Raw genomic sequence first — 25,642 nt, forward strand, 5'->3', positions numbered from 1 at the left:
TCTCTTTAGGGTTTGCCTTCCCTCTAGGTTTCAAAAGCTTAGCAGTAAAAATAGCTAACACGAGTTTACAGTGTACTGGGTGCCAGCTGAGCTCACATTGTTTGACATGTATTCACACATGTAGGGATGTATACATTGTTAGGGTGTCTCTGTCTTAGAGAGGATCCTGAAATGTTACAGGTGTGTTGATCCAAGGCAGAGTAGCATAGGTCTGTTGACTCCCTTGGTCAGGGGTCAGACACCTGAGACAGCTTGGGAGTGGGAGGGAAAAGCACTTACGTCGTGTGAGTTAACATCAGGTTAATGCATATACAGAACCTTGAGTAAACGGAACCTTTGGCTTTGACTGCATACTGTTGTATTTCTTGTATGTCACGTTTGTACAGTTACGTTTTGGGAATTAAATATAGAAGACCATACTTTTGTACCAATTAAAGTTAGCATCTCATCCCCACCTGTCTTTCTGGCTCCCAATTCCGTCATCTGCCATACTCGCTGACTCACCTTGATTCAAGTCACCTACTCATTGGAGACACATAGTTTCTATGTTTTCACATCACAAACAAAAGTATATAACAGTCAGGAATCAGGAACCCAATAATGCATTATAAAAACACCTTGTAGGGCGTTCCCATCTGGCTCAGCGGATTACCAACCTGACTAGTATCCATGAAGATGTTGGTTTGATTCCTGGCCTTGCTCACTGGGTTAAGGATCTGTTGGTGCCATGAGCTGCGGTGTAGGTCGCAGGCACAGCTCCATTTCGACCCCTACCTGGGAGCTGCTATATACTGCAAGTGCGGCCCTAAAAAGACAAAAAGAAAAACCAAACGCCTTTTAGGTTGTTCCTCATACTCTAAGACGCTTGTTTCTCATAGCATGTACTTTCTATCTTGCTTGCAGAAAGCTCATGTTACTATGTAGTATTAATAATCATCTTTAGAGCTCCATATTTTATCCAGTTCCCTATTTCATCCCCAAATTTACTTAACTTTTCCACTGTATTTATTTTGGTGTTTCTAATATGTGGTATTTTTGTTGCGTTATCATTGTCAAGGCTAGATAATATCCATATAACCATTCCATGATCTGTAAGTCAGGTGACCTTGTGAAAGGAGGAATTGAATTATAATATTAGCAGAGCTGTCTCTTCATGAACTTCATTTGATACGAAGACCTTATAGTCGTCCTTTTATTTTCTTTTGGGGCCCTGCCCATTTACAGTAAAATTCTTGTGTCATTTGAAATCTGTCTTCTTCTTCTTTTTGAAGACTCTATTTCTGTTTGCCCAACTCTAGTCATAAACCTCTTCTGTCTTTAATTCTTCAAAGATTACCAACCATGGTTGGATCAGAGATGTCATCTGGAGATTCTGGGATAAATTATATAGGCCTGTATAGATTAAATGTGTGTTTTCTTTAAAGTTCCCCTCTTAGGGAGCCTCAGCTTCCATTTAACATTTCTTCATAAACATTTCAAATGGAAGATCAAAATCTTTTAGTGAACAATGAGAAGCCAAGTAGATGTTCTGCTTTCTGTTGTGTCTCAGTTCCGCATGGCATGTCTCTCTCTCTGTTGTCATGTTGTGGTTACCAAGTGAGAAGCAAAACTTTTTTGATGTCCTTGGCATCCACTAGTTAGGTGGGTAGAAGAGTGATGAGTGGGTAGAGAGGAAAACAGTGGGAGAGAGGCTGTAGACAATCTAGCAACAGGCAGGTTGTAGGTACTTGGCAGTTCAGATAGTTCACTTTTGGAACATGGCTCATCTGCATTTGGGGGTTTTCCCTGGACTCTTGGTTTCAACGGTAGGGAGGCAACACGGTTGGTAGTTGTGTCCTTATCAAAGCCCTGTGGGTTGCAAAGTGACAGAAGAACCCCCAAAAGGAATTCATGGGCAGTGATTGGCCAAGGGGCCTGACTGGTTGGGTGCCGACATGCATGTTTCCTCCCTCCTTCCCTTTTAGATGCATTCTCAAAGGCTTTCCACTTCTCAGATTCCAGTTGAGTAAAAAGAAACAAGTCTCTGTTCCAGAGTCTCAGCAGATGCCTCGTGGCCACCTTCCGGCCTTTGTTGACTCACATGCACATCCCTGAACCCATCATCACTGTGGTCAGGGGACTGTTTGGATATGGAATGGACCACATGGAGAGTTGGGAAAAGGCAGACCCCTCAACAGAAAGCAAAGCCATTGCTGAGCTATGGGGGAAAGGATGCTGAGGTGGCAAATGATAAATATCCAGTATAATGTCTGTTGAGTTCTGTTTTATTATATAAATTGGTACACTTGGTATTGACTTTTTTAACCTACAAAATACTTCCATTTCAGCCTAATAAATGTGAGGACTTAAAGCAGAGACAGTACAGTGGAAGGAGCGTGGCTTTTGAGTTGCAAAGAGAGGTTCAGATCCTTGCTCTGTGTCCTCATTGCTGAGAAATTTAAGGGCACTCAAATAACACCCTTCCCTCCTGCTTGAATTCTGTCAAGAGAAAAGGCAAATGTTGTCACATTGGAGTAAAAATGTTAGTTTTATTACTAACAAAAGCTGAAATAAAGGACTTGGTTTTTGTGTGACAATGATGAGGTTCTAATATTGAACCCAGAACTGAACAGGTAGTTATCCCCACCCTAGACATTTAGGATGCTAGGCTTTTTTACCTGGGGTCTGCCCCTAATAACTCAGACCAGAATGCATGAGTCTTGCAGACAGCTGGCTCACAAAAGAAGCCAGGGAGGTGAGGCAGCTACATGTCTAGGTTTTCTCCAGAAAATCTGCCCAGCAGCTCGTTTCACCTCAGGAGGAGGCCAGGAATTGTTAAGGAAAATTCCTCTTTGTGAAAACCAGAGGAATGATGACATAGATGTCCCCAGCACATAGACTAATGAATCTTAATTATTTTCTCTCTTAAATAAATACTAGGAGTTTATTTTAGGGTTGGTGTGACGTTCAGATGCCAAGAAATTTGGGGTATGAAAACAGAGGTGATCCAATAACCATCGCACCCTTTTTGAAGTTGGGTTATTATAATAATTGATATGTGAGTAGGAACCTGCTTTGCCAAGGAGACAGTAAAATTGGTAATAAGTGGGCAAGTGTAAGGATTTGTGTAGTGGGAGGAAGCAGGCAGTGGAAGAAGGTGTCTTACAGAATTCATAACTGTCACATCCTTGTAATTCGGAACCAAGGCAAGCAAACGTTTCTTCCAGCAGCCATCTTCAAGCAGCCAGTATAAATGCAAAAATTTTTAGCCTGTTTCTTCTCCAGTGGTTCTCATATTGTGCTCTCTGAACTGATAGCATCACTATCCCCTGAGAATTTGTTAGAAAAGCAGATTATGGAGCCTACTCTAATCCTATTCAACCTCTGGAGGTGGGGCCCTAGCAATCTGTATTTTAGCAAGTCCTCTAGGCATTCTTGATGGGTATTGAACTATGAGAAACGTATACTGTGATTTGCAAACATCACTGCAAGGATTTCATCGCTAAAGATCAATCACACTTGCAAGTAATCGTTTCTAGTTCCTCATCACCAAGCCGTTATTAGATGTGGGGCATCTGGGGCGGGAGAGAGGTTGAATGGGTCACATAGAACTTAGGCTTGAATGCCAGACAGGGATGAGCAGTACGACTGTGCTTTCACCCTATGGGTTTCGATGTCGTGGCTCGATGCCTAGTTAAAAAAGTAAACGTAGCAGCACAGTGTAGAAAGGATTGGATGGAGGAGCTGATGGACTGAGAGAGAGGCTCTCGAGGGTAGTGGTGATCGTTTGCGTAGGGCACCTGAAGCTGAGGAAGAAAGGGGCTCTCTGCGGGCTTTTCGGAGGAAGAGTTGACTCTCTTAACTCCCTGAAGCTGGGGTGGACCCACTCAAAGATGAGTTAAGAGCTCAAGCCCAGATGATTGAGATAATGATAGTTGGGGAAGGGAGCTTTCTAATTAGGGGAAAATATGAATCCAGCGGTAGGCATGTTAACTTTGAGGTGATAGTTTAAAGGACATATGTTGAGGAGGAAGCGTTGAGAGTTCATGGTGAGGTAGTTTAGAGGAGAACTTTAACGTACATCTGTCCCCTGATATCCACAGGGGATTGGTTCTAGGACCCAACCCCACTCCCAGGACCCCCCAATCCACAGATGCTAGGTCTCTTACTGTCGACTCTGTCCGTGGGCTCCACATTCACGGATTCAACAACCCATATTGTGAAGTAAATGAAAGTGATGCATTCATCAGTTTTTGACACTCTTCTTGAATGTCTGCCATGAGTGTGGCACAGTTCTAGGTTCTCAGGATGTAGAAATGGACAAACCTATGCCTGATGTTCATAGCTCATATTATAGGTGGAGGGAGACAACAAACAAATAAATAAACAAGATAGTTTCAGGTCATACCAAGGGCCAGCAAAGAAAATAAAATAGAGTAACAGTCAAGAGGGACTACAGGTTGGAGAATGTCTTTGGAGAGCTGGTCAGGGAAGACCCAGGGTGGTGCCATGCGCCAGAAATCATGGTGTGAGATAGTGTTAGGAAGTGAAAAGACGCTGCCACCACAGAGTGGCCAAGGAGGACTGTAGGGAAGCATGTGAGAAGGTTCGTTGTGCTCTTTTCCCTTTCAGGAGCTAGTCTATGGGAAGGATTTGGAGAAACGGAACAGTCTATTTGAAGGAACGTGGGCTTGGAGACGTCCCAGCTAACTCACATCAGGCATTTGTTAACTGTGTAGAAACGCCTCGAGTTTGCTGAGGCTTAGAGCAAGGAGTAATAATACCTCATGGGATTAAATTGTGGTGATTAAATGAGAGAATGAATTTAAAGCAACTAACGTAGTGCTTGGAACCTAAAGCACTTAATGATAACTATTAATTATACTGATACATCATGCGAAACACAGTTTGATTTAATAGTGGTGAAATCTAATGTCTCTTGATATACAATTGTATTTAGAAGTTATACTTAGACCTTTTATCATGCAAAGCCTCTTAAGGGCATGAGACCACAGTAAAAAATATTTTTGCAACCAAATAATGTACTGTGATTAGCCGCATTTAGAACATATGTTCATGCGCATAACACTGTCAGATGGATTTTACTGACGTTAAAATTTCCTTCTTACAGATGTGTACATCTCATGACTGAGAGGAAGAAACTAGTCATGGGTCAGAGGCCAAGATACTTCCCTGGGAAATGCTGCTGATGCTCCTTGACGAAGTCAAACAATGAGTGTTTGGTTTAAGAAAGATTTTCATATTTAAAAGATTTTCATCTTGGAAATACTGTCAAGTGAAAATTAGAGTCTTTTGGGAAACATTTTCCTCCTGATAAATTATACTTGTGATGGGCGACATGGCAAACAACTCGGTTGCCTATGGTGGAGTAAAAAACTCCTTGAAGGAGGCCAATCATGACGGAGACTTTGGAATTACCCTCGCGGAGCTGCGCGCTCTCATGGAGCTCAGGTCGACGGACGCGTTACGAAAAATACAGGAAAGCTATGGAGACGTCTATGGAATCTGCACCAGGTTAAAAACATCTCCTGTGGAAGGTGAGTTTTACGCCATTCATTCTTCATACATTGTACAGTAAATACTGTAATTCGCTCGTAAATAAGCATGTTTAGATTGTCTTGGCTGTTGTGTGGTTGTCATATTTTTTGTAAAACATTTAAGATGGACTAGCTCTCAGATTGGTACGAAGTGACTTGAAATCGAGAACAGTGTTGCAAATTAATTTATACATTTTAAGTTGGTGAGAGGAGATACTTTATCCTCTGGCACACATTACTGCTTGTTTACAATAGCACTGTATTCTTGTTTACAATTTGCACAAGGAACCAGGCTTGGTAGTTCACGGGGGTTTCAGTGGAAATGAACCCTGTTCGCTATCCTTCATTTTGCCAGCCAACTAAAAAGGGTGAGCTGTTGCCAATGAAAACCCAGTGTTTTTTTTTTTTTTAAACCTAGACTTTAACAATGAGTGCAGAAGGTACCAGACAAGGGGGGTAGATCAGATGGCAATTTTTATTTATCAGACATTTCCTTTGATTAAAAATAGCTTTCAGTCTTAGAATTATATTGTTTGCCTGTGTTCAGAGGAGCCTTTGGTTCACAGTTCTTGATTCTATTAGTAAATCTCTTTTTGAGAATCAGAAAAACATTCATTATAAGTTCGTTGTGTTATGATCTTTGGAATGGTTTGAAAGGATGACCTTTTTTGTACCTTGATCATGTTGAATATAAAAGTCAGGTTAGGAAGTTTGGGGAAGGCATTTCTGAAATTGCAAAGGAGGCGGGAAGGGTACCCGAGGATGAATGTTTGGTGAATATCAATTATTTGGATAAGGGGATGAAGTAATATTAATGTTAAAGTTTAAGAGATGCTGGTGTTTATCCCAAAGCCAGTTCTAGAGAAATCATGCTTCACTGTTTTTCTTAACATTTTTCCTGAAACATTTTATGCTATGCCTCTGCTTCTGATAAATTTTAAGGTCATAGCAAAAAGTTATTTCCAAAGTTGTTAAAAAATTCTATTTTATTTATTTATTTTTTGCTTTTTAGGGCTGCATCCGCAGCATATGGAGGTTCCCAGGCTAGGGGTCAAATCAGAGCTGCAGCCGCTGGCCTTACACAGGCTCAGCAACTGGGGATTTGAGCCTCACCTGTGACATACACCCCAGCTCAGAGCAACGCTGGATCCTTAACCCACTGAGCGAGGCCAGGGATTGAACCCACAACCTCATGGTTACTATTTGGATTCATTTCCGCTCTGCCACAACAGGAACTCTGAAAGTTGTTAAAAATTTTTTAAATCACACTTAAAGATTGTTTGAAACCTTCATATAATTCTGTGTGGATTGCTCATTGTTTTGATGGTAGATAGGCGCCTTAATTTTTCTGAGGTGACTGATGGTGATACTCAGATGAATCCTAAAAGGGCTTTCTCAGAGCACCTGCATTATGTTGTTTTTCTATAAAGTCTTGCAGTTTGTCTGGATCTTTTCCTCCAGTCAGAAACACTAGAATCATGGACTAGTCAGTTATATCTTAAATACGCTAGACCATTTTAGGAGCTGGGGCCTCTGCTGCTTAAATTCAGGGAACAGGAGCAGACCCATGGACTTGAACAGATGTAATTTGACAAAATTTGGAGCTTATTCATTATGCAGATCTACTTTAAAATATTAGCTAACTTTCTATTATAACTTGAGAGATTTACACATTAATATGCTTTTCTCAGTTGGTAGATTCATCAATTCAGCCATATGTATGTGTACTACATTTAATCTAGGATCTAATTGTTGGGTGTTTCGAGATCACCAAGTTGATGGGAAACATTAATATTAAAAAACAGACCCTCAATAGAACAACATAGCTTGTTTATAACAGCAATATTGAACTTCACTTCAAAGCCTGCACTTAACTGCACTTCCCCCAACCATGTCTTCCTATTTCCCTGCTGTTAGTTAATCAGAAGTGTTCCCTTGTCATAACTGAAAAACCCTCCATGCTATGTTCTCATGTTTAATGGGTGGGATTTCTCTTTCATTTGCATTGCGGTTCCTTTTGTGCTGTTATTTTGGGCAGTACTCCTGAGGTTGATTTTGGTTTCATTAGTGATGTTTATTAAGTTAACTGAAAATTTTGTACCTAGTACCATAGTTTTTAAAGTTTGGGAAGGGGAGGGGATAGCTATGTACCTCTTTTACCACCTGGTGGAAATTGTGGCCAATCTCTAGAAATAATCACCTAACACTTAAAATTATATGTGTAACATTGCTGCTTTGTGCTACAAGTGTATGCCATTTCCCCCTCTTTGATTAGAAGCTTCTTGCTCATCTTCTTCCTAGTATTGTAAATTTACTTTCTGTCAAAATTTTTTTTTGCCTTTTTTTTTTTAAAGAGCCGCACCTGTGGCATGTGGAGGTTCCCAGGCTAGGGGTCAAATCGGAGCTGTAGCCGCCGGCCTACACCACAGCCACAGCAACGCAGGATCCAAGCCGCGTCTGCAACCTACACCACAGCTCACAGCCACACTGGATCCTTAACCCACTGAGCAAGGCCAGGGATCAAACCCACAACCTCATGGTTCCTAGACGGATTCGTTTCCGCTGCACCACGACGGGAACTCCCTCTGTCAAAATTTGTACAAACTCTTGTCTTTCCTGTTCATATGTAGTTTGTCATTTTGAATTATTCTTCTAAAGAACGTGAAAAAAAAAATAAAAGCTTTTTTCTGTGTTTATAATTCTTATAAGAATAAATAAAACAGCGGTGACCATCACAGGAATGTCATTTCCAAAGGAATAGTTCTGGTTTAATATAGAAATAATTCACTCAGAAAGCTAATGGTAACTAGGCAAATTATAACAATTGACTCCTCACTGGGAATAGTCGGCCAGGAGTTGGCATGCCCAAATAAAAGGATCTAGATAGTCTGGCAAGTGAGATAAAAGTGATTTTTCAAAGTACCTGAATTTTGGTTGGATAAAACTGAAGTTTATCTGACCCTTTATTTCCTTCCTTCATTATTTCATTCTTTGACATATACAATCTTTCATCAGATTTAGGTTGTTAATTATCATATATTTTATATACACCCTTAAAAAATAATTAGTGTTGGCAGTTGTAATTTTGGGTGATTTTAAGCATGTAGTTAAGTTACATCCCAGTTACAGAGAAGGTGTTCCCGTTGTGGCTCAGTGGTTAACAAACCCAACTATTATCAGGAGGATGCATGTTTGATCCTGGGCCTCGCTCAGTGGGTTAAGGATCCAGCGTTGCCGGGAGCTGTGGTGTAGATCTCAGACACGGCTCGGATCCTGCATTGCTGTGGCTGTGGTGTAGGCCCGTGGCTGCAGGTCTGATTTGACCCCTAGCCTGGGAACCTCCATACGTTGAGGGTGAGGCCCTAGAAAAGAAAAAAAAAAAAAAGGCTAAGAATATGTGTGTTCTAGAATTGCTGAGATACTGTCTCCTAACTGGCACTTTCCTAGGCTCTGAGCATATACATCTATGAAAGAAACAAAACTGCCTGCCGTGTTTTCACATGGGGGAGACACGTTCACAGGACACGTTAATGAGATGTGTTAGTGATACATACCTAAGAGAGAAATGAGTGGGAAAGGGAAATCCGAGGTATTGGGGTGGTGGGATTAGATTGCTCTCAAGGGAAATCCGAGGTATTAGGGTGGTGAGATTAGATTGCTCTCAAGTCTGGAGGAACAATTCAAGGTGTTTCTTAAGAACAACAACAAAAGTGCTAAGTAACACTGATTAGAGAACAGTAATTAGCACAGACAGATGTTAACTTATTTTATCCTCACAACAGCCTCATCCTATTTTCACAGCCAAAGAACCCACAGAGCAGAAAGGTTAAGTGACTTACCCAACATCTCACAGCTTATAAACCCAGAGCAGGGATTCAAACCTAGACATTCCAGCTACAGAGAACGTGCTTTTTAACTACTGTCATGCGTTGCCTGTTACAAAAATTCATCTCACTCAGCTTGCAAAAGAGTTGAGATATTGAGAAAGAAGTTCCTATGTTCTCTCTTTGCAGTAGTGTTTTTGTGATGGCAGGAATTACACATGAGCGGGGGGGGGGGGGGGGGGGGAAATGGGTGTTTCAGTTTCCGTTTATCAGCCAGTCTTTAAAATATGCCCTACTCAGGAAGTTGTATTTGTGTTTCCTCGTTTGGCCTTCTAATTTCTTGCTTGTTTTCTAGCACACTAGTCCTTTACCTTGATTTGAAGCATTCCGTACATGTACTGATCAACAGGAAGTGTTTTGAACCAGAAAGGATTTTCATATGAAAAGGTTTCTAGTGGTTCTGATTAATTACCTTTACTCTTAAAAGAATCAGAACTATACACTGCAGGGTTAGCTGGAATGGTGACTTGTTGCTTCATATATTTCGTTTTATCTATTAGAGAGCAAACAGAATAGGCCTCAGAATCCAAGAATGTACTTTTATGCCAAAATAACCTTATGATAGCCTCACTATGTAAAATGGCCATCACAGATTTTCTTCTGTATCGTTGTCTACATTAACTTTCTTATTTTTGTTCTAAACTATATTTTTTGATCTTTTTCTTTTTGTACTCGCTCTTCATTATCTTTTCCATCTTAATATGTTCCCATGCTATCTGTATTGTATTTTGTATTGGATGCTGACTAAGAATGCAGATCTTTAGCCCTCGTATCATGCCTCTTAGTCGTGGAACTGTATTAAGCATAAACATTAAAGACAGGTGTCCCGAGTGGTATCTGTTAGAGGCGTAACTTCGGTGGATTTGTAAAGGGCCTGAAAACGAATGAGACACTAGGCTTTTTAAGTGGTAGTTGTTAAAATTAGGTAGAAGAGGGGAACAAAAAGGAAGTAAGAAAAGGAAACAGTGGTAGGAGAGAAACAGAAGTCGCCTGTGGTAGGAAGCAGGGTAGAGTCAACAGCAGTTGTCCCTGGCTGACGAATGCTTCCATAAGGTTTCAGATGGGAGTTTATATTTGCACTTGCTGGTAGTAAGGCTGTTGGTAATGGTGTGCTTTGGCCATGTCTTCATGGGGTAATATCATTAAACTGACAGTCACACATGGAAATACATACTTAACTCTAAAGAAATGGGCCTTTTGCCCAGGATAAATCATTATTGACTCATAAATCATCACAGTGCAAGAACACTGTAATGCCCAGACGTATGTGTCTGGCCACACAGGTTGGCACAGCCTTTTCAGGCATTTGACCAGGATTTTCTTGGCCGGAGTGTGCCAGCCATGTATTTTTTAATACTTACAAACAGTTCCTAATGAGGGTTTTTTGTTGATGATCCTGTGTGACCTTGTTCTAGAAAGTTTTCTCCTGCTATAATAGAGAATTATACATTTAATTTAATACCTGCTCAGGTCACCAGTTTTCACTGCTTATGAATTTTTTGAAAATAATTGTAATACTGACTACTTCTCAAACTTTCTAGCATGTGTATTATTTTTTAAAGTGGTATTTGATATAGCCTGCAGTAGCATGGCTTTGTTAGTTTTTTTCAAGTTCAGTGTTCTGAGTTCAAAAGACATATTTCCGTCTCAAAGCATTCTCCTGCTTTCATAACGTCACACTCTGAGGGTCTGCTCTCCTCCTGTCTGACCATTTTCGTCAGCCTCCCGTGCTTTCCTTTAGACGTCGGCAGGCCCTGGGTTCCTGTTCACAATGCACCTTTCTCTTCATCTCCGCCTTCTCCCTGGGTGATGCCTCCGCTTCTGAGACCTCACATCTGACTCTGACATCTGTGGCTCCAGTCCAGGCTTTTCTCCCAGGTTTGGGGCCTGAAAGCTCAGTGGCTTTTAGATAACTTCATTTTCTCAGCCTCTCCAAAGCATCCTTTCCTTTTCCCTCTTCCAGTGGCCCTGTCTTTCACCCTGGTAGGTGGTCTTGACTCTGATAGGAATCTTTCACCTATTCTCACGCCCTGGGTCGATAGGACATGGAAATTCTAACGCCTATCTCTGAACTCAAGGGTATCTGCTTCTCTGCCTCCCCACCACCCTGGTTGAGGTCACTGTCTTTCTCTTGCATAATTCAGGTAACAGCATACTAACTAGTGTCTTTTCCTGTCTCCCTTCACTCTGTCTGTCACTCTCCTGCTTAGAGACGGCCGTGGTTTCGCACGGCCCTTAGACGGAACTCTGGACTTCTCACCCAGGTTAGCACATCTCTTCGGGGTCTGGCTCATGCTTACCTCTCTCATCTCTTCTTTCCAACTCTCCTGCTCAGTGTTTTGAGGCATAGCTAAATTTTCAGTTTTCCTAAGGACTTTTGTGCCACGCTCACTCTTGTTTCTGATCCTGTTACAGACTGATCTCTCACCCAAAACACTCTGCCTCACCCTTCCTGGGACTTGATCTCTTGCTCGTTCTTGAGACCTCAAGTTTGCTGTCTTAGGAGTCCCTTACCCGCCCCAGCTCCCTAAATGTGGATTCTCGCTCCCTTTGATGACTTCCATGGACATGCTCACCACCCACCGTTACACCCAACACGCTGGGTTGTGACCAGCTGATGACGTGTCAGTCTGCCCCACCAAACCGTGAGTTCCTTGAAGGCAAGTGCCAGAGAAGGGCATCCTCTCTGACTCATTTCCCTTTGTATGCCTATGCCTGTCACCATATGCGGCCCCTGGTTGGCATTCAGGGGCGAAGGCCTAGGTTTGACTTTAGACAGTGACTCTTACATTTGAGAGGGAGTCACGTCCTGTTTTGAAATTGAGCAGAGGATCAGAGTGTTAGTCTGTTTTTCAAGAAGAATGCACACAAACACACATTTTCACGTACTTTCTTGCTGTGCATGTTTTCCTGTGGCCCCTACTCAAAGAACTCAGGCTTGCTGCTGCCGCCAGCACTGCCCCCCCCCCCCCCCCCCCGCCCCCGAGACTGACATTGCAAGTACAGAAGTTGGTAAGACTCTAGGATGTGCTGTGCGGCAGCCAAGATTTTCACTTAAACTGCATGCTTCTCTAATCTGGTGCTCTCCCCTCTTGATTTCCTAAATTGAGACATGATTTTATTAGCCCCAGCAGTTGCAATGCTACGTTTTTTGGTAAAACATCAAGCTACGGGTAGAATTTGCATTTTATCCCATGATGTGTCCCTTTCAAATGTAAAGACAGTTCTCTTGAACCACTCATCTATTTATAGAATGGTGGATCCAGACCCTAAAAGCAGATGTTCTGAGGCCGCTTTTGATGGTTTTTGAATGTTTTATTTTTGGGAGGCTAACTGGGCCACAAAGAGATCAATGCCACACATGCCCTTGGCCTCACTGCTACTGCACTACAGCCAAGTGAGCCCGCAGGACTAGGCAGAAGGTTTCTCATTATATTTATTCATTAGCTATTCATAATGATTAGATACCACATATCCTCTCTTTTTAAAACTAGGGCCGTGTAGTCTCATTACCAGGTCCAGCAGCTTACCTTTCTCTTCGGTCTAGACTTTGCTTTCTCCTTCCTCGCAGTGGAAGCCTCTTCCTACACTCACGCCCTGGATTTCGTTTCCTCTGGCTTTGCTCTGGGTTAATTAGCCTGTGTCTCCGGTATCAGCATTATGGTCCTTTCTAGTTGATCATTGCCATCGCTAAATAATTTGCCTTAATATCTGTCATACGTCTTTTAAAAAATCTTTTTCGTGCCATACCCACGGCGTTTGGAATTCCCAGGGTAAGGATCTAATCAGAGCTGCCAGCCTACACCACAGCAACACAGGATCCAAGCCGCATTTGCAACCTCCACCCGCAGTTCCCGGCACCAGATCCCCAACCCACTGAGCCAGGACAGGGATGGAACCCGCATCCTCGTGGATATTAGTTGGGTTTGCTACTGCTGAGTCACAAGGGGAACTCCCAAGACCCCCCACATTTTAAGTCATCTTTTTCCTGCTTTATTTTTTACTTTTGCTGCTTTATTTCTCTACCGTGCATCACACTCCTGGAAGAAGTTATCTATACTCATGGTTTCCACCTAACTCATGCCCGTTCTCTGTCCAGTCCTTTCCAATCACACTTTCTTGCATACGGCTCTGAAAGGTGCCTTAGCAAGATCACTGGCCTCCATCTAGCAAAAGCCAGGCGCCCATTTTCTGTCTTCATTTTACTCCACCTTTGTAACACCGTTTGCTATAATCAGCCACATCATCTTTTTAAACCTCTGCAGTACTGCACAAACCTGTGTGTATGTGTGTGTGTCACCACTTCTTCTCCGTTGCTTTTGGTGTTTTAAGAGACCTAGCTGCCCGTCACATGTTGGAGTGCTCCAAGGCTCTCGCCTCAGCCCTGCTTTCTTCTTGTCCACTTACTTTAGCTTTTTAGGAGCTCTTGTTAAGTCCACAGCTCCAGAATCATCTGTATATTGAGGACTCTCTGGATCCGATCTCTCCCTGAGATCTCAATATGGATAACCAGCTGTCTACTAGGCATTACCACGTGTTTGTTTAATGGGCATCTCATGCTTAAATCTGTAAGGCAGAACCCTTAGCTCCTGCCTGCCTTTTTCCACCCAGTTCTGGAGTTCCCAAAGCCTGCTCTATCTTGGTATGTGTCTCTGTCATCCATCCATGTAAGTGCACAAACAAAAATGAGTCTAGGTGTCATTCTTTTTTTCATCTTTTTAGGGCTGCGCCATGTCACAGGGAGTTTCCCAGGCGAGGGATCGAATCGGAACTGCAGCTTCTGGCCTCTGCCACAGCCACAGCAGTGCCAGGTCCGAGCCACCTCCGAGGTCATCCGCAGCTTGCAGCAACTCAGATCCTTTAACTCACTGAGTGGGGCCTGGGATCGAACCCAAATCCTCATGGATACTGGCTGGGTTCTTAACCCAGAGAGCCATAATGGAAACTCCTCGGTGTCATCCTTGATCCCTTTTTTTTTCATCCACATCCAGTCCTTCAGCAAGTTCTGTATATCTCCTTGCAAGATCACCTGGCAGATTCAGTGACTGCCTGCATTTCTGAGACCCAGGGGCAAACCACCACCATCTCTTACCTGTACTGAAACAGCCTCTCACTGATCTTTTCCTCCTCTCTTGCCCACTTCAATTTACCTTCACAAGTATATTTACTTTATTTATTTGGCTTTTTTTGTCTTTTTAGGTCCACACCCTCAACATATGGAGGCTCCCAGGCTAGGGGGTCTAATCGGAGCTGTAGCCACCGGCCTACGCCACAGCCATAGCAACGCCAGATCTGAGCCACATCTGCGACCTACACCACCGCTCACGGCAACGCCAGATCCTTAACCCACTGAGCAAGGCCAGGGATCGAACCCCCAACCTCATGGCTCCTAGTTGGATTCGTTAACCACTGAGCCACAATGGGAACGACCTTCACACAGTTTAAATGAGATTAGTTATCACTACCCTGCCATAAAGCCTTCTAGTGGTTTCCATCGCACTTAGCATAAATGCCAGTCCTCTCTCCGTATTATTTTAATTGTCTCTTTGTCTCCCTCCAGTATAATAGAAGCTCGCTGAATGTAGGACTCACTCATACTGGCTTCTCAGCAAGTAGGACATTACCTGAGAGTAGAAGATATTTAGTAAATATCTGTGAGGGGAGCAGACAATTGTTGCAAAACTCGTAACTTCATTCTATTTAGATTATGTAAGTTTACTCTTTTAAATAAATAGAAATCACTTGTCCCCAAAATGGAGTTAAAACCTGCAGTGTTCAGTTTTTAACTTATCTTCCCCCTCAACTTAACTGTTGCCTGTAGCTTATGATTTTCATACTTTTTGTACCTTCTCCTTTGGTCTTCCCAGACGATCCAAGTTACACCAATAAATACTAATAGTCTCCTTCAACCCCCAAAGGGGTCAGGTGACTTGCACAAGATTTCAGTAGGTGACTTAGAACCTAGGCCTTCTAATTCCTACGCCATCAACTTTAGTGGTGTAGTGACCTAAGTGGGTGCTTGTATGTGTGGTGGGAGCATAGGAGAGTTAGGATGGCCTTTGAATCAGCTGCGTTTTTACTTCCCAGATTCCCTCCAAGATACATTTTTAAGCTGTCTTTAGCTCTGTGGCTATTCTCTTCAGCATTCACCTAAAATATTGGCCCCTGTTACAACCAGTGTAAGTTAAGGTTTAATCAATTATTTTTGTAGTTACAGCGGTGCCATTTAAAACTTAGGTGTTATGTGTGACTAATGGTAGACTCTATTAAGTGCAAGTTAAAGAGAACCAGTATCTTCAAAGGTACCTCTTCAAAAAAATTACAGACTCACACAGGGCGGGATAACAGTTTTTTATGTTGTTATAAGGGCATTAATATATAAGAACAGACCTACCCACGATCTGATATCATCCTTTCATAAAAGAAAGAATATTTAATTTGAAAAGCAGTAAGCATATGATTCCTGAACATCTTAAGGTATAGTTGTTTAAAACAAATACGTTTTTTGTGGAATGCCTCACTACACTGATGCCCACAGCCCCCGTTTAAAGCACAGACCTCTTAACAATTTGCAGCCAGGACTGCTGGGGTGCATTGCTCTCACCTGGGGGAACAGTGTGTGGATGCTAAGTTTGCACGTTTCCTCTCTCATACTATACTGCCTTTCCCCTAATCACAGTCAGCGCAGTCCTTCCCTGCCCTTCTTGCCTTTGACTCTGTCTCAAAGCCTCAGGCTCTGTGGAAGCTTTCACTTGATGACTTTTTTCATCAGAAATCTAAGACACTTTCCGACCTGCCCACTGTGGACCTGACTTTCTTACAGTTATTAGAGAAAACATTCGCTGGAAGATTTTGGATACCCTTAACAAGGAAATAGTAAATTTAAAAACATAGTAAATAATGACTTTAAAATCTGTGTATTCATTGCTCATTGCTAATTCTAACAATGAACTTCCTTTGTTTTCTTTTTTATTCTCTGCCTGCCTCCACATCCAGAGTAGTAGCTAAAATACATAAAGCCAAGAGTTTTCCAGTTATCGGCTGTTTTCTTGTCTTGCTCCTTTGCTGTTCTCTTAGAATGAGTGCTTGCCAAAAAAATGGAGTTGACGTTAAATTAATTATAAATTTAAGTTTATAATGATAAAAGTTGTCACCCTGGTAACTCTGTCTCCTTCTTCGGTGTTCTTAAACTAAGGGGAAAATGTCACTTGTCACTGCTGTCTGTGTTTTCATACCCCCACAATCATGGAAATGCGTACTTACGCTGTGTTAGCTAGGTCAGGTCTATCTAGGCTTGATGGGATTAAATTAAAGGAGGCCTTGCTGGGTAGGGTGAAGGAAAGGCAAATATGATCATCCCTAGCTCCCTTCACCTCTTCCTTCCTACCTGATTCCCCATCCAAGCAGTACTGTGTCCTCCAGGGTACCTTTTCCCTTACCGTGACAGTCATCCAACAGCAGTACCTATTTCTTCAATTAGAAATAAATCCTGGGAGTTCCCATCGTGGTGCAGTGGTTCACGAATCCGACTAGGAACCATGAGGTTGTGGGTTCGGCCCCTTTGCCGTGAGCTGTGGTGTAGGTTGCAGACACGGCTCGGATCCCGAGTTGCTGTGGCCCTGGCCTAGGCTGGTGTCTAGAGCTCCGATTCGACCCCTAGCCTGGGAACCTCTATGTGCCGCGAGAGCGGCCCAAGAAATAGCAAAAAAAAAAAAGACAAAAAAAAAAGAAATCCTGAAACCCAAACTTTAGGGAAAGGTCCTCCTAAGTCTCTTGGGGTTTGTTGTTGTTGTTGTTGTTTGTGACCTGCCATCTTTTTTTTCTTTTTTTTTTTTTATTGTAATCAATTGTTATTTCCCCAATACATTTTTTTTCCCACTCTACAGCATGGTGACCCAGTTACCCATATATGTATACAGTCTTTTTTCTCACATGATCATGCTCCATCATAAGTGACGAGACATAGTTCCCAGTGCTACACAGCAGGATCTCATTCTTTTATCAGTTGAAATAGACCTTTAGAGGAGAAATTTTAGAACTTGTGACAGATGAACTTTTCATTGTTCTAAAGCAAATAAGTGAAAATAAAAAAAATTTGCACTTATTAAAGTTAACCAGTATACAATAAGTATATCAAATAAATGTCTTGATATAATTCCCCACTTGGGGAGGGAAAATATCTTAAGGTCAGGGAAATGTTTAATTCAATGTAAAACCGTCAGAGTTACATCATTTTTGGTCTCTAGCAATCTACAAGTTGGTATAAGATAGTATAGTCAAAAACCAGCAGTTTTCAGAGTTCCCACTGTAGTGCAGCGGAATCAAGGGTGTCTCTGCAACCACAGGGACACAGGTTCAATCCCCAGCCCAGGGCAGTGGGTTAAGGATCTGGCATTGCTGCAGCTGTGGCGTAGGTCACAATTCCAGCTCAGCTTCGATCCTTGGCCCAGGAACTCCATGTGCCACGGGGTAGCCAAAAAAGAAAAAACAAAAACCCCAGAAGTTTGGGAAAGTGGAAATTCTTAATTCAACCTTGTATCATCACTTCCTTACAATGTTTTTTTAAAGAATTGCACATGTTTTTTGATTATTTAAATTTTTTACACTTGGTCTGACTCATAAGAATAAAACGTTTTGATGGGGTCTTAGGAATTGTGTCTAAATGCAGCGAAGCTGAAGTGTAAAAAATGAATGTGTTTTGAATAAAATATTTTCTTTTGTAAGTAGTAAAACTGTTCACTGAAATTTATTTCTTTTTATTAGGTTTAAGTGGAAACCCAGCAGATATAGAAAGAAGAGAAGCAGTATTTGGAAAGAATTTTATACCTCCTAAAAAGCCAAAAACCTTTCTTCAGTTAGTATGGGAAGCATTACAAGATGTCACTTTAATTATATTAGAAATTGCAGCCATAGTATCATTGGGCCTTTCTTTTTACCAACCTCCAGAAGGGGATAATGCACGTAAGTAAATTGGAAGGAAAAAAAGACTTTTCATGTGTGTTGCTAAGTTTGGCTCATTTCCTTACTCATTTGCTTGCTTGATACACAGTAACGGTAGTGGGCCAGCATTTATTGACTGTTTGCTACATGCTGGATGTCCTTCTAATAGAGCTTCTAATTGTCCTTTAAGCATGTGACCTCAGATATTTACCTGCCAATAATCCTGTGAGATAGATAGTGTCACTTCCATTTTCTCAGCGAGACCCAGAGGTTATGCATCCACTGTGTCTGGCAAGGAGCTAAGCCAGGTACATGATATGCGTCATCATGGCTTTTAAGTTCTTTAGGACACTATTGTGAAATAATTAGTTTTTTTAAACTTTATTTTTACTGGGAAGTATAGTTGATGTACAGTGTTGTGTCCATTTCTGCTGTACAGCAGAGTGACCCAGTCCTACGTAGGCACACGTTCTCTGTCTCATGTTGTTTTCCATCAGGTTCTGTCCCAGGAGAGTGGATATGGTTCCCTGTGCTGTACCGTAGGACCTCGTTGCTTATCTGTTCTGAATGTGATCTTTTACATATGCCAACCCCACACTCCCTATCCATTCCTAATTTGTTGTTCATTTGGGGGTTTTTTAATATTTTGGAAAATCGTTATGAACACAAAATTTTATTCTCTTCCTCAATCTATTCCTTTTCAAGTTCTTAAAATGTGGTTATAGTTTGTTGTTATATACATGATTTGGATAATTTCCTTGCCATCTTAGAAATGCTGATGTTACAAAGTATCCTGCCAAATGGAAAAACAGAGTGGTAACTGCTTTAACCTATAGCTACAAATGATTTCGTTTTTCTCCAGCCTTTCTGTGTCCTTCATATCTCTTTTAAATTTCTTCTTCTTTTCCTTTAAAACAAATTATTTAAATATGGCTATTACTGATAGTACATTCTTTAACTACAAGGAGATCTAGTTTGGGCTTTGTCACTGTATTGAAGTAGCTATATTGTGAACCAATAGTATTTTGTATATCAGAAGAGTGATTCACCAAAATATTCTTTTGTTTGTGAAAGCTTCATTCTTCTGCTTTTGTTTCTTTTTTTTTTTTTCTGGTCTTTTTTTTTTGTTTGGTCTTTTTAGGACCGCACCTGAGGCATATGGAGGTTCCCAGGCTAGGGGTCTAAACGGAGCTGTTGCTGCCAGCCTGTGCTGCAGCCACAGCAACACCAGATCCTTAACCCACTGAGCGAGTCCTGGGCTCAAACCTGCAACCTCATACTTCCTAGTCGGATTCATTTCCGCTGCACCATGACGGGAACTCCTCTTCTGCCTTTCAAGTTATGAAGAGTTTAATAAATATTTACTAACTATAAAAGTTGGTTTAGGTAGTCATTTAGAGTAGTTCTTTCAAAGGTGTGCCTGGAGCACGTGTGAGAGAGAACTTGGGGCGTCAGGGGAGAGAGAGTCACAGAGTAAGTGAGTTTATCTGAGGCTGAAGTCAGTGTAGATCAGGGGTTCTCAGGGCGGCTCTGTCAACATTTTGCACTAGAACATTCCTTGTCGCCTTGTTTATTGGCTCACTTCTCCTGGTGAGGCAGCCAGAGGTCTCCAGACGTTGCCAGGTATCCTATAAGGGGGCAGTTTTGCCCCCAGTTGAGAGTCACTGGTGTAGATAAGAAAGAATTGAGGCGATGTTCGTGTCGATATGGAGCCAAATTATTTTTTAAACTTTTATTTGTTAAGTAAGTGGTACATTTCTCGCTGTAGGAAAAGTAGGAGGAGAAATGACAATTCCAAGGAAATCAGAGTCCCTGAAAATCCCACGTTTTAGAGATTGCTGCTACACCATCTTCATATACATCCTTCAAGATTTTTTAAACATTTTTGTGTCTGAGTCTGTGGTGCCCATGGACGTGTGTGTGCACAAGTGGGTAGGTGTGAGGATGCGTGTCTCTTACCTGCAAAGGAAGGTCACACCATGTTTAGCATCATGCAGCCACGTTCTTCACTGGTTAGCGTTCCCAGCTGTCACTATAGAATCCTGGGGATCGGTATTCTAGACTTGAGTTAGCAGATGATTAAAAACTTTTGACTTCTAACATTTTTTCCCCAAGACTATCAGAAAACTGGAGAAATATATTTTTCAATGGGAATGGATTTTTTTTTCTTTTTTTTTAAACAGAATCTGGGCAAATCTTCTTGGGATTCAGACTGCTGCATTTGTAGGACGTAGTGACAGGCCTTTTTTCAGATTTGCTTAAGGAGATACCTGGTGTTAGAGCCAACTGAGAAGATAATCTAGAGTCGTCCGCACCTGCAGCATATGGATGTAACGGTCATTGGTAGGAAAAGGATTTGGTTTCTAGAAATATTTTACTACCTTCTTTTTCAAGATCATTCTAACTCGATCTGTGTAATATAAAGTAGAACTATATATGAATATAACGTTATGTAATGTGTCTATTTTTAAACATACACAGAAATAGAAAGATTAAAAAGATGAAATAAAGCTTTAAATTTTGATTCTTAGTTCTAGTAGCCATAAAACATCATTGAGGGCATGATTGAATATACATTGTTATGTTTTATAATCTTGATTTAGCCTGATTTGGGTCTAAGTTTGTTTTCTTTCAGAACTTGGTTTTAAAATCTCTCATAACTGGAAAAAACTCACAATATTAGGTAAATTCAAGTGGAAGATTTTAGTGTATTCACTCAGTCACGTTACTTACTTTCACTTCCCTCCACCAGTTACGTAAGTTTTTGTTGAAATGTGACTGGTAAATTTCTTTTTTCTATTTTTTAAATTTTTTCCAGTTGTCCTCAGCTTTATTTTTTATTTTATTTTATTTTTATTTTTTGTCTTTTTAGGGTCAGAGCCGCAGCATATGGAGGTTCCCAGGCTAGGAGTCAAATCAGAGCTGTAGCCACCAGCCTAGGCCACAGCCATGGCAATGCCACATCCTTAACCCACTGAGCGAGGCCAGGGATCGAGCCTGCATCCTCATGGATGCTAGTTGGGTTCATTACTGCTGAGCCACAATGGGAACTCCACAACTAGTAAATTTCAGTCTTTCTCACTCACTGTTACAAAGTATTGAATTTTTCTATTTTTAACCAATGATAGCAAAACCCACTGTGGTGGCTTCATTTGGGAGATAGTATTTTGTCACTGCTTCCAGGATGGCAAAAGTGGTCAACGTTAGTATTTCAGCCTTCATCTGCTCTTGAGTTCAGACTGACTTTCTCTAATCCAGAGAGCAAGTCCATGATCTTCTGGGCAGGGGAGAGGTAAGGAGAAGCTGTCTTTGCTGCTTCTGCTGTTCAAAATAATGTAAAACCGTAGATTTGCTTAACTGGTTATTGAATGCAATAGTACATAGTTATTTCTTCAGCTTGAGAATAATTAAAATAGAAGTTTTAGGGAGTTCCCATTGTGGTTAAATGTGTTAAGAACCCGACATAGTGACCGTGAGCATGCAGGTTCGATCCCTGACCTTGCTCAGTGGGTTAAGGATCTGGCATTGCCTCAAGCTGTGGCATAGGTTGCAGATGCAGCCTGGATCCCCTGTTGCCATGGCTGTGGTGTAGGCTGACAGAACAGCTCCAGTTTTGGCCCCTGGCCCAGGAACATCCATATGCTGCAGGTGCGGGCGTAAAAATTAAAAAAAAAAAAAAAAAAAAAAAGCAGCAGCAGCAGCTTAATGTTTGGAAGGCAGGGTCGGCGTTCCAGTGGATCGTCTTGCCCCCTCCTTTGGAGAACATGCTTTGTACGTAGAAACCATTGGTGGCTGAATCCCACTCATGTTCCGGGGATATTTTTTGTGATTGTTCACATTACCCCTTCCATTTCACCCACAATTGATTTTTCTCCAGGTTCTGTCTTCTCTCCCTTCATCTGTCCCACATGCCTCCTCTAGATTAATCCCTATTCAGCCTCCTTGCATCTCATATTCCCTCTTCAGTTTGTGCTCACTGTTCTGGAATATGCTTTAATCATTTCTATTGCCGTTGATTTATTCATTCTTTTCTTGCGAATAATCCTTGTCCTTGTTCTGCATGTCCTAAGAGAACCATTGGCTTTCAGAGATTTTATTTTAGCTCCCCACCCAGAAAGAAAGAACTTTACCTACAAACACATGCCTTCGTGCGAATTTATGTATAAGCAAACGAAGCTTTCAAAACACAGTACTTACCGTTATTACCTATATATCCTTTCTATTTCATTTTAGTTCATTTTTCAAAATTCTGGTCATGGACCACTAATTGGTTTTAGAGTCACAAATAGATTATAGCCAAGGTCCAAAAAGCACTGTCCCGTTGTCCTTTCTTCACCACCATTGACCTTGCAGTTTTGAGGGGTTCCCCCCCCCCATCTTTTTTCTAAACTCTTTTCTGCCCTGGAGTCTTTGTGCTGACTTTCCCCTCTCCCTGGAGTCTTCTTCCCTTAAATCTGTGTGTCTAGTTCCCTTGCATCATTTGGCTCCTGGCTCAGATACCATGGGCACCTCTGAGCAGTCATCGCTGTGTACCCAACCACAGCCCTCTTTTTCCACTTCTTAGCACATTACTGTGTTTTATTTTCTTCGTGGCATGTACAACATCTGAGATCCACCATTTGTGTTTTATTCTATGAATTCTTCATATACCATCCGCACCTACCAATCTGAGATGGGTTCCCTGAGCTGCAAGAACTAAGGTGTCATGGTCACCGTCACAGCCTTAGTTTCGAAAACAATGTCTGGCGCCTTAGGTGCTCAAATAGTTGAATTAATACACAGCACTTTGCTTAAAGTTTTATGTTACAAAAGCCAAGCTTTTCTCATACTCCCATAATATTGATGTAGCAAATAAGCAGGATACGTGGTTAGCCCAGCATACGTCACTTTGCATTTATGACTTGCCTACTCTATGTAGAATGTAGTAGCACTAAGCAGTGGTTGCATGTGAAGGATGTCTCAGCCCCTGCTCTGCCTTCTTGGCAAGTGTCTTCTCATTTAATCCTCACAGCAGCTCTGAGGTAAGTGGTGGTGTCCCAATTTGATAGATGAAGAAACTGAGTCTCCAAAACAAGTAACTCTCCTTAGAGTCAAGACTGTGCCTTCGCCAGGGTCCTCGCTCCTCGCTGGCACCCTCGGCGGCCTCGCTGCCCTCGGGATGAGACGCTTGAGAGGCAGGGGACTTGAAAGGAACCTCAGCGTTTTGAAATGCTTCGTGTCCACCAAGGTGTTTAGAGCTGTCAGCAGAATTAGTGGGACGTAAACACGTCGTAATTCTCTGTCTTTTGCCGTCAGCTCAGAATCTCTTTCGATGAGCATTTTCTTTCTTTGCGCACAGTTTGTGGAGAAGTCTCTGTCGGGGAGGAAGAAGGTGAAGGTGAAACGGGTTGGATTGAAGGTGCTGCGATCCTGCTGTCGGTGGTGTGCGTGGTCTTGGTCACCGCTTTCAATGACTGGAGTAAGGAGAAGCAGTTCCGAGGTCTGCAGAGTCGAATTGAGCAGGAGCAGAAGTTCACAGTCATCAGGGGTGGTCAGGTCATTCAGATCCCTGTGGCCGACATTACTGTTGGAGATATCGCTCAGGTGAAGTACGGTAAGCAAGCAAGGGCGCTTTGTCTCCGGGGTCGTGTGCGATGATTGTCTTCCGTTCGCAGCTCAGCATGTCGTCGTTTGCTTCTAGGTGATCTTCTCCCGGCTGATGGAATCCTCATTCAAGGCAATGATCTTAAAATTGATGAGAGCTCGTTGACTGGGGAATCCGATCATGTTAAGAAGTCTTTAGATAAGGACCCCTTACTCTTATCAGGTATCGATTTCTTTTATGCACCTTTGAACTTTTTCCTCCTCCACGACTGTCTGCCACTTGAGCAGTTTCCCTGAGAGCCAGTATTGCGGAAAGGGTTCTGTATTTTATGTTAGTTTCTACCCTTGTAGTCCCTAGAGACTTTCATAAGTTGGCAGAGACATTAGAGATCCTTAAATCCAGAGCTGTGTTTTACAAATGAGGAACCCGAGTCAAAAAAAGAGAGACCTGAGAGTCCATATTAGTTAATGTTAGCATACTGATAAAAGTTAAAGTATAAGCCGAATGATCTCTGTTGAATTGTTCTGTTTTTCTGTGTTGACATGTATTTTTAAGACTTGTGAGGAAATATGAAATTAAGGACTGATCTTGTATTTATTTATTTATTTATGTTTGTCTTTTGTCTTTTTAGGGCTGTACCTGCAGCATATGGAGGTTCTAATCGAAATTGTAGCCACTGGCCAACGCCAGATCCGAGCCGTGTCTGCGACCTACACCACAGCTCACGGCAACGCCGGATCCTTAACCCACTGAGCAAGGCCAGGGATCAAACCCGCAACTTCATGGTTCCTCTTCGGATTCATTTCTGCTGCACCATGACAGAAACTCCCTGATCATGTATTTAAAACAAATTATTGAGTTCTCTGTGGTGGTCTGCAAAGGACAGGGTTTAAAAAAAAACGAAACGTAAAATCCTTAAAGTTTACTTAAACTCACTCCCTCATTTAACTACTGAGGAATGAGTATGAGACTTTAATTGTTTATCTAAGATGATGTAATTAATACGCAGGTCCAGGATAGCACCCAGTCTGTTGGACAAGGCCGCATGTGCACGTGGTTAGGACATGTTCTGAGAATGGAAAAGAGAACTCCTCTGAGAAGGAGTTGCTCAATCGGTTAAGGATCTGGCATTGCCATGAGCTGTGGTGTAGGTCACAGATGCAGCTCAGCTCTGGCATTGCTGTGGTTCTGGCGTAGGCCGGCAGCTGCGATTTCCAGTTCTCCCCCCTAGCCCGGGAACTTCCATATGCTGTGTGTGCAGCCCTAAGAAGAAGAAAAAAGAAAAATAAGGGAGGGGTGGGTGTCTGCTCAGGAGACTTCTGTAACAGCTAGTTGCTACGGTAATTGCAAATTAAATGGAAGGGGTGATAAAAAAAATTGCAAGCCACCTTCTAAAATGCACCATGAAAAGAAACCAGATTACCACAGCTTGACTCCAAAAGTGTGCCAGTTCCTTGACTTTTGATTTCCAATTTCCTACTCAGTTTTCTAGTAGTCTTTATAGAACTTAGAAAATTATAAAATAATGGTATTAAATATATTCATTAGATCGGATTATACTAGCATTTGGAGTAAGCAAAGTTTGCCTGTTTGGGGAGTTCCCATCATGGAGCAGCAGAAACGAATCTGACTAGGAACCATGAGGTTGTGGGTTCAATCCCTGGTCTTGCTCAATGGGTTAGGCATCCGGCGTTGCT

At 42.0% G+C, this 25,642-nt stretch overlaps 1 protein-coding gene across 7 annotated transcripts in view; it reads left to right on the top strand.

The window, feature by feature from the left end:
* Positions 1-25,642, top strand: part of ATP2B1 (ATPase plasma membrane Ca2+ transporting 1) — a 126,634-nt gene that overhangs the window by 51,969 nt on the left and 49,023 nt on the right. For all 7 annotated transcript variants that reach the window (XM_047788309.1, XM_047788313.1, XM_047788311.1 and 4 more), the window contains exons 2-5: positions 5,111-5,537; positions 18,185-18,382; positions 23,700-23,954; positions 24,042-24,167. In XM_047788309.1, the coding sequence (XP_047644265.1) occupies positions 5,330-5,537; positions 18,185-18,382; positions 23,700-23,954; positions 24,042-24,167 (787 nt within the window). In that variant the 5' untranslated portion in view covers positions 5,111-5,329. The remainder of the gene's footprint in view (positions 1-5,110; positions 5,538-18,184; positions 18,383-23,699; positions 23,955-24,041; positions 24,168-25,642) is intronic.

Source organism: Phacochoerus africanus, chromosome 7, assembly GCF_016906955.1.
Source record: "Phacochoerus africanus isolate WHEZ1 chromosome 7, ROS_Pafr_v1, whole genome shotgun sequence".
Lineage (NCBI taxonomy): Eukaryota > Metazoa > Chordata > Mammalia > Artiodactyla > Suidae > Phacochoerus > Phacochoerus africanus.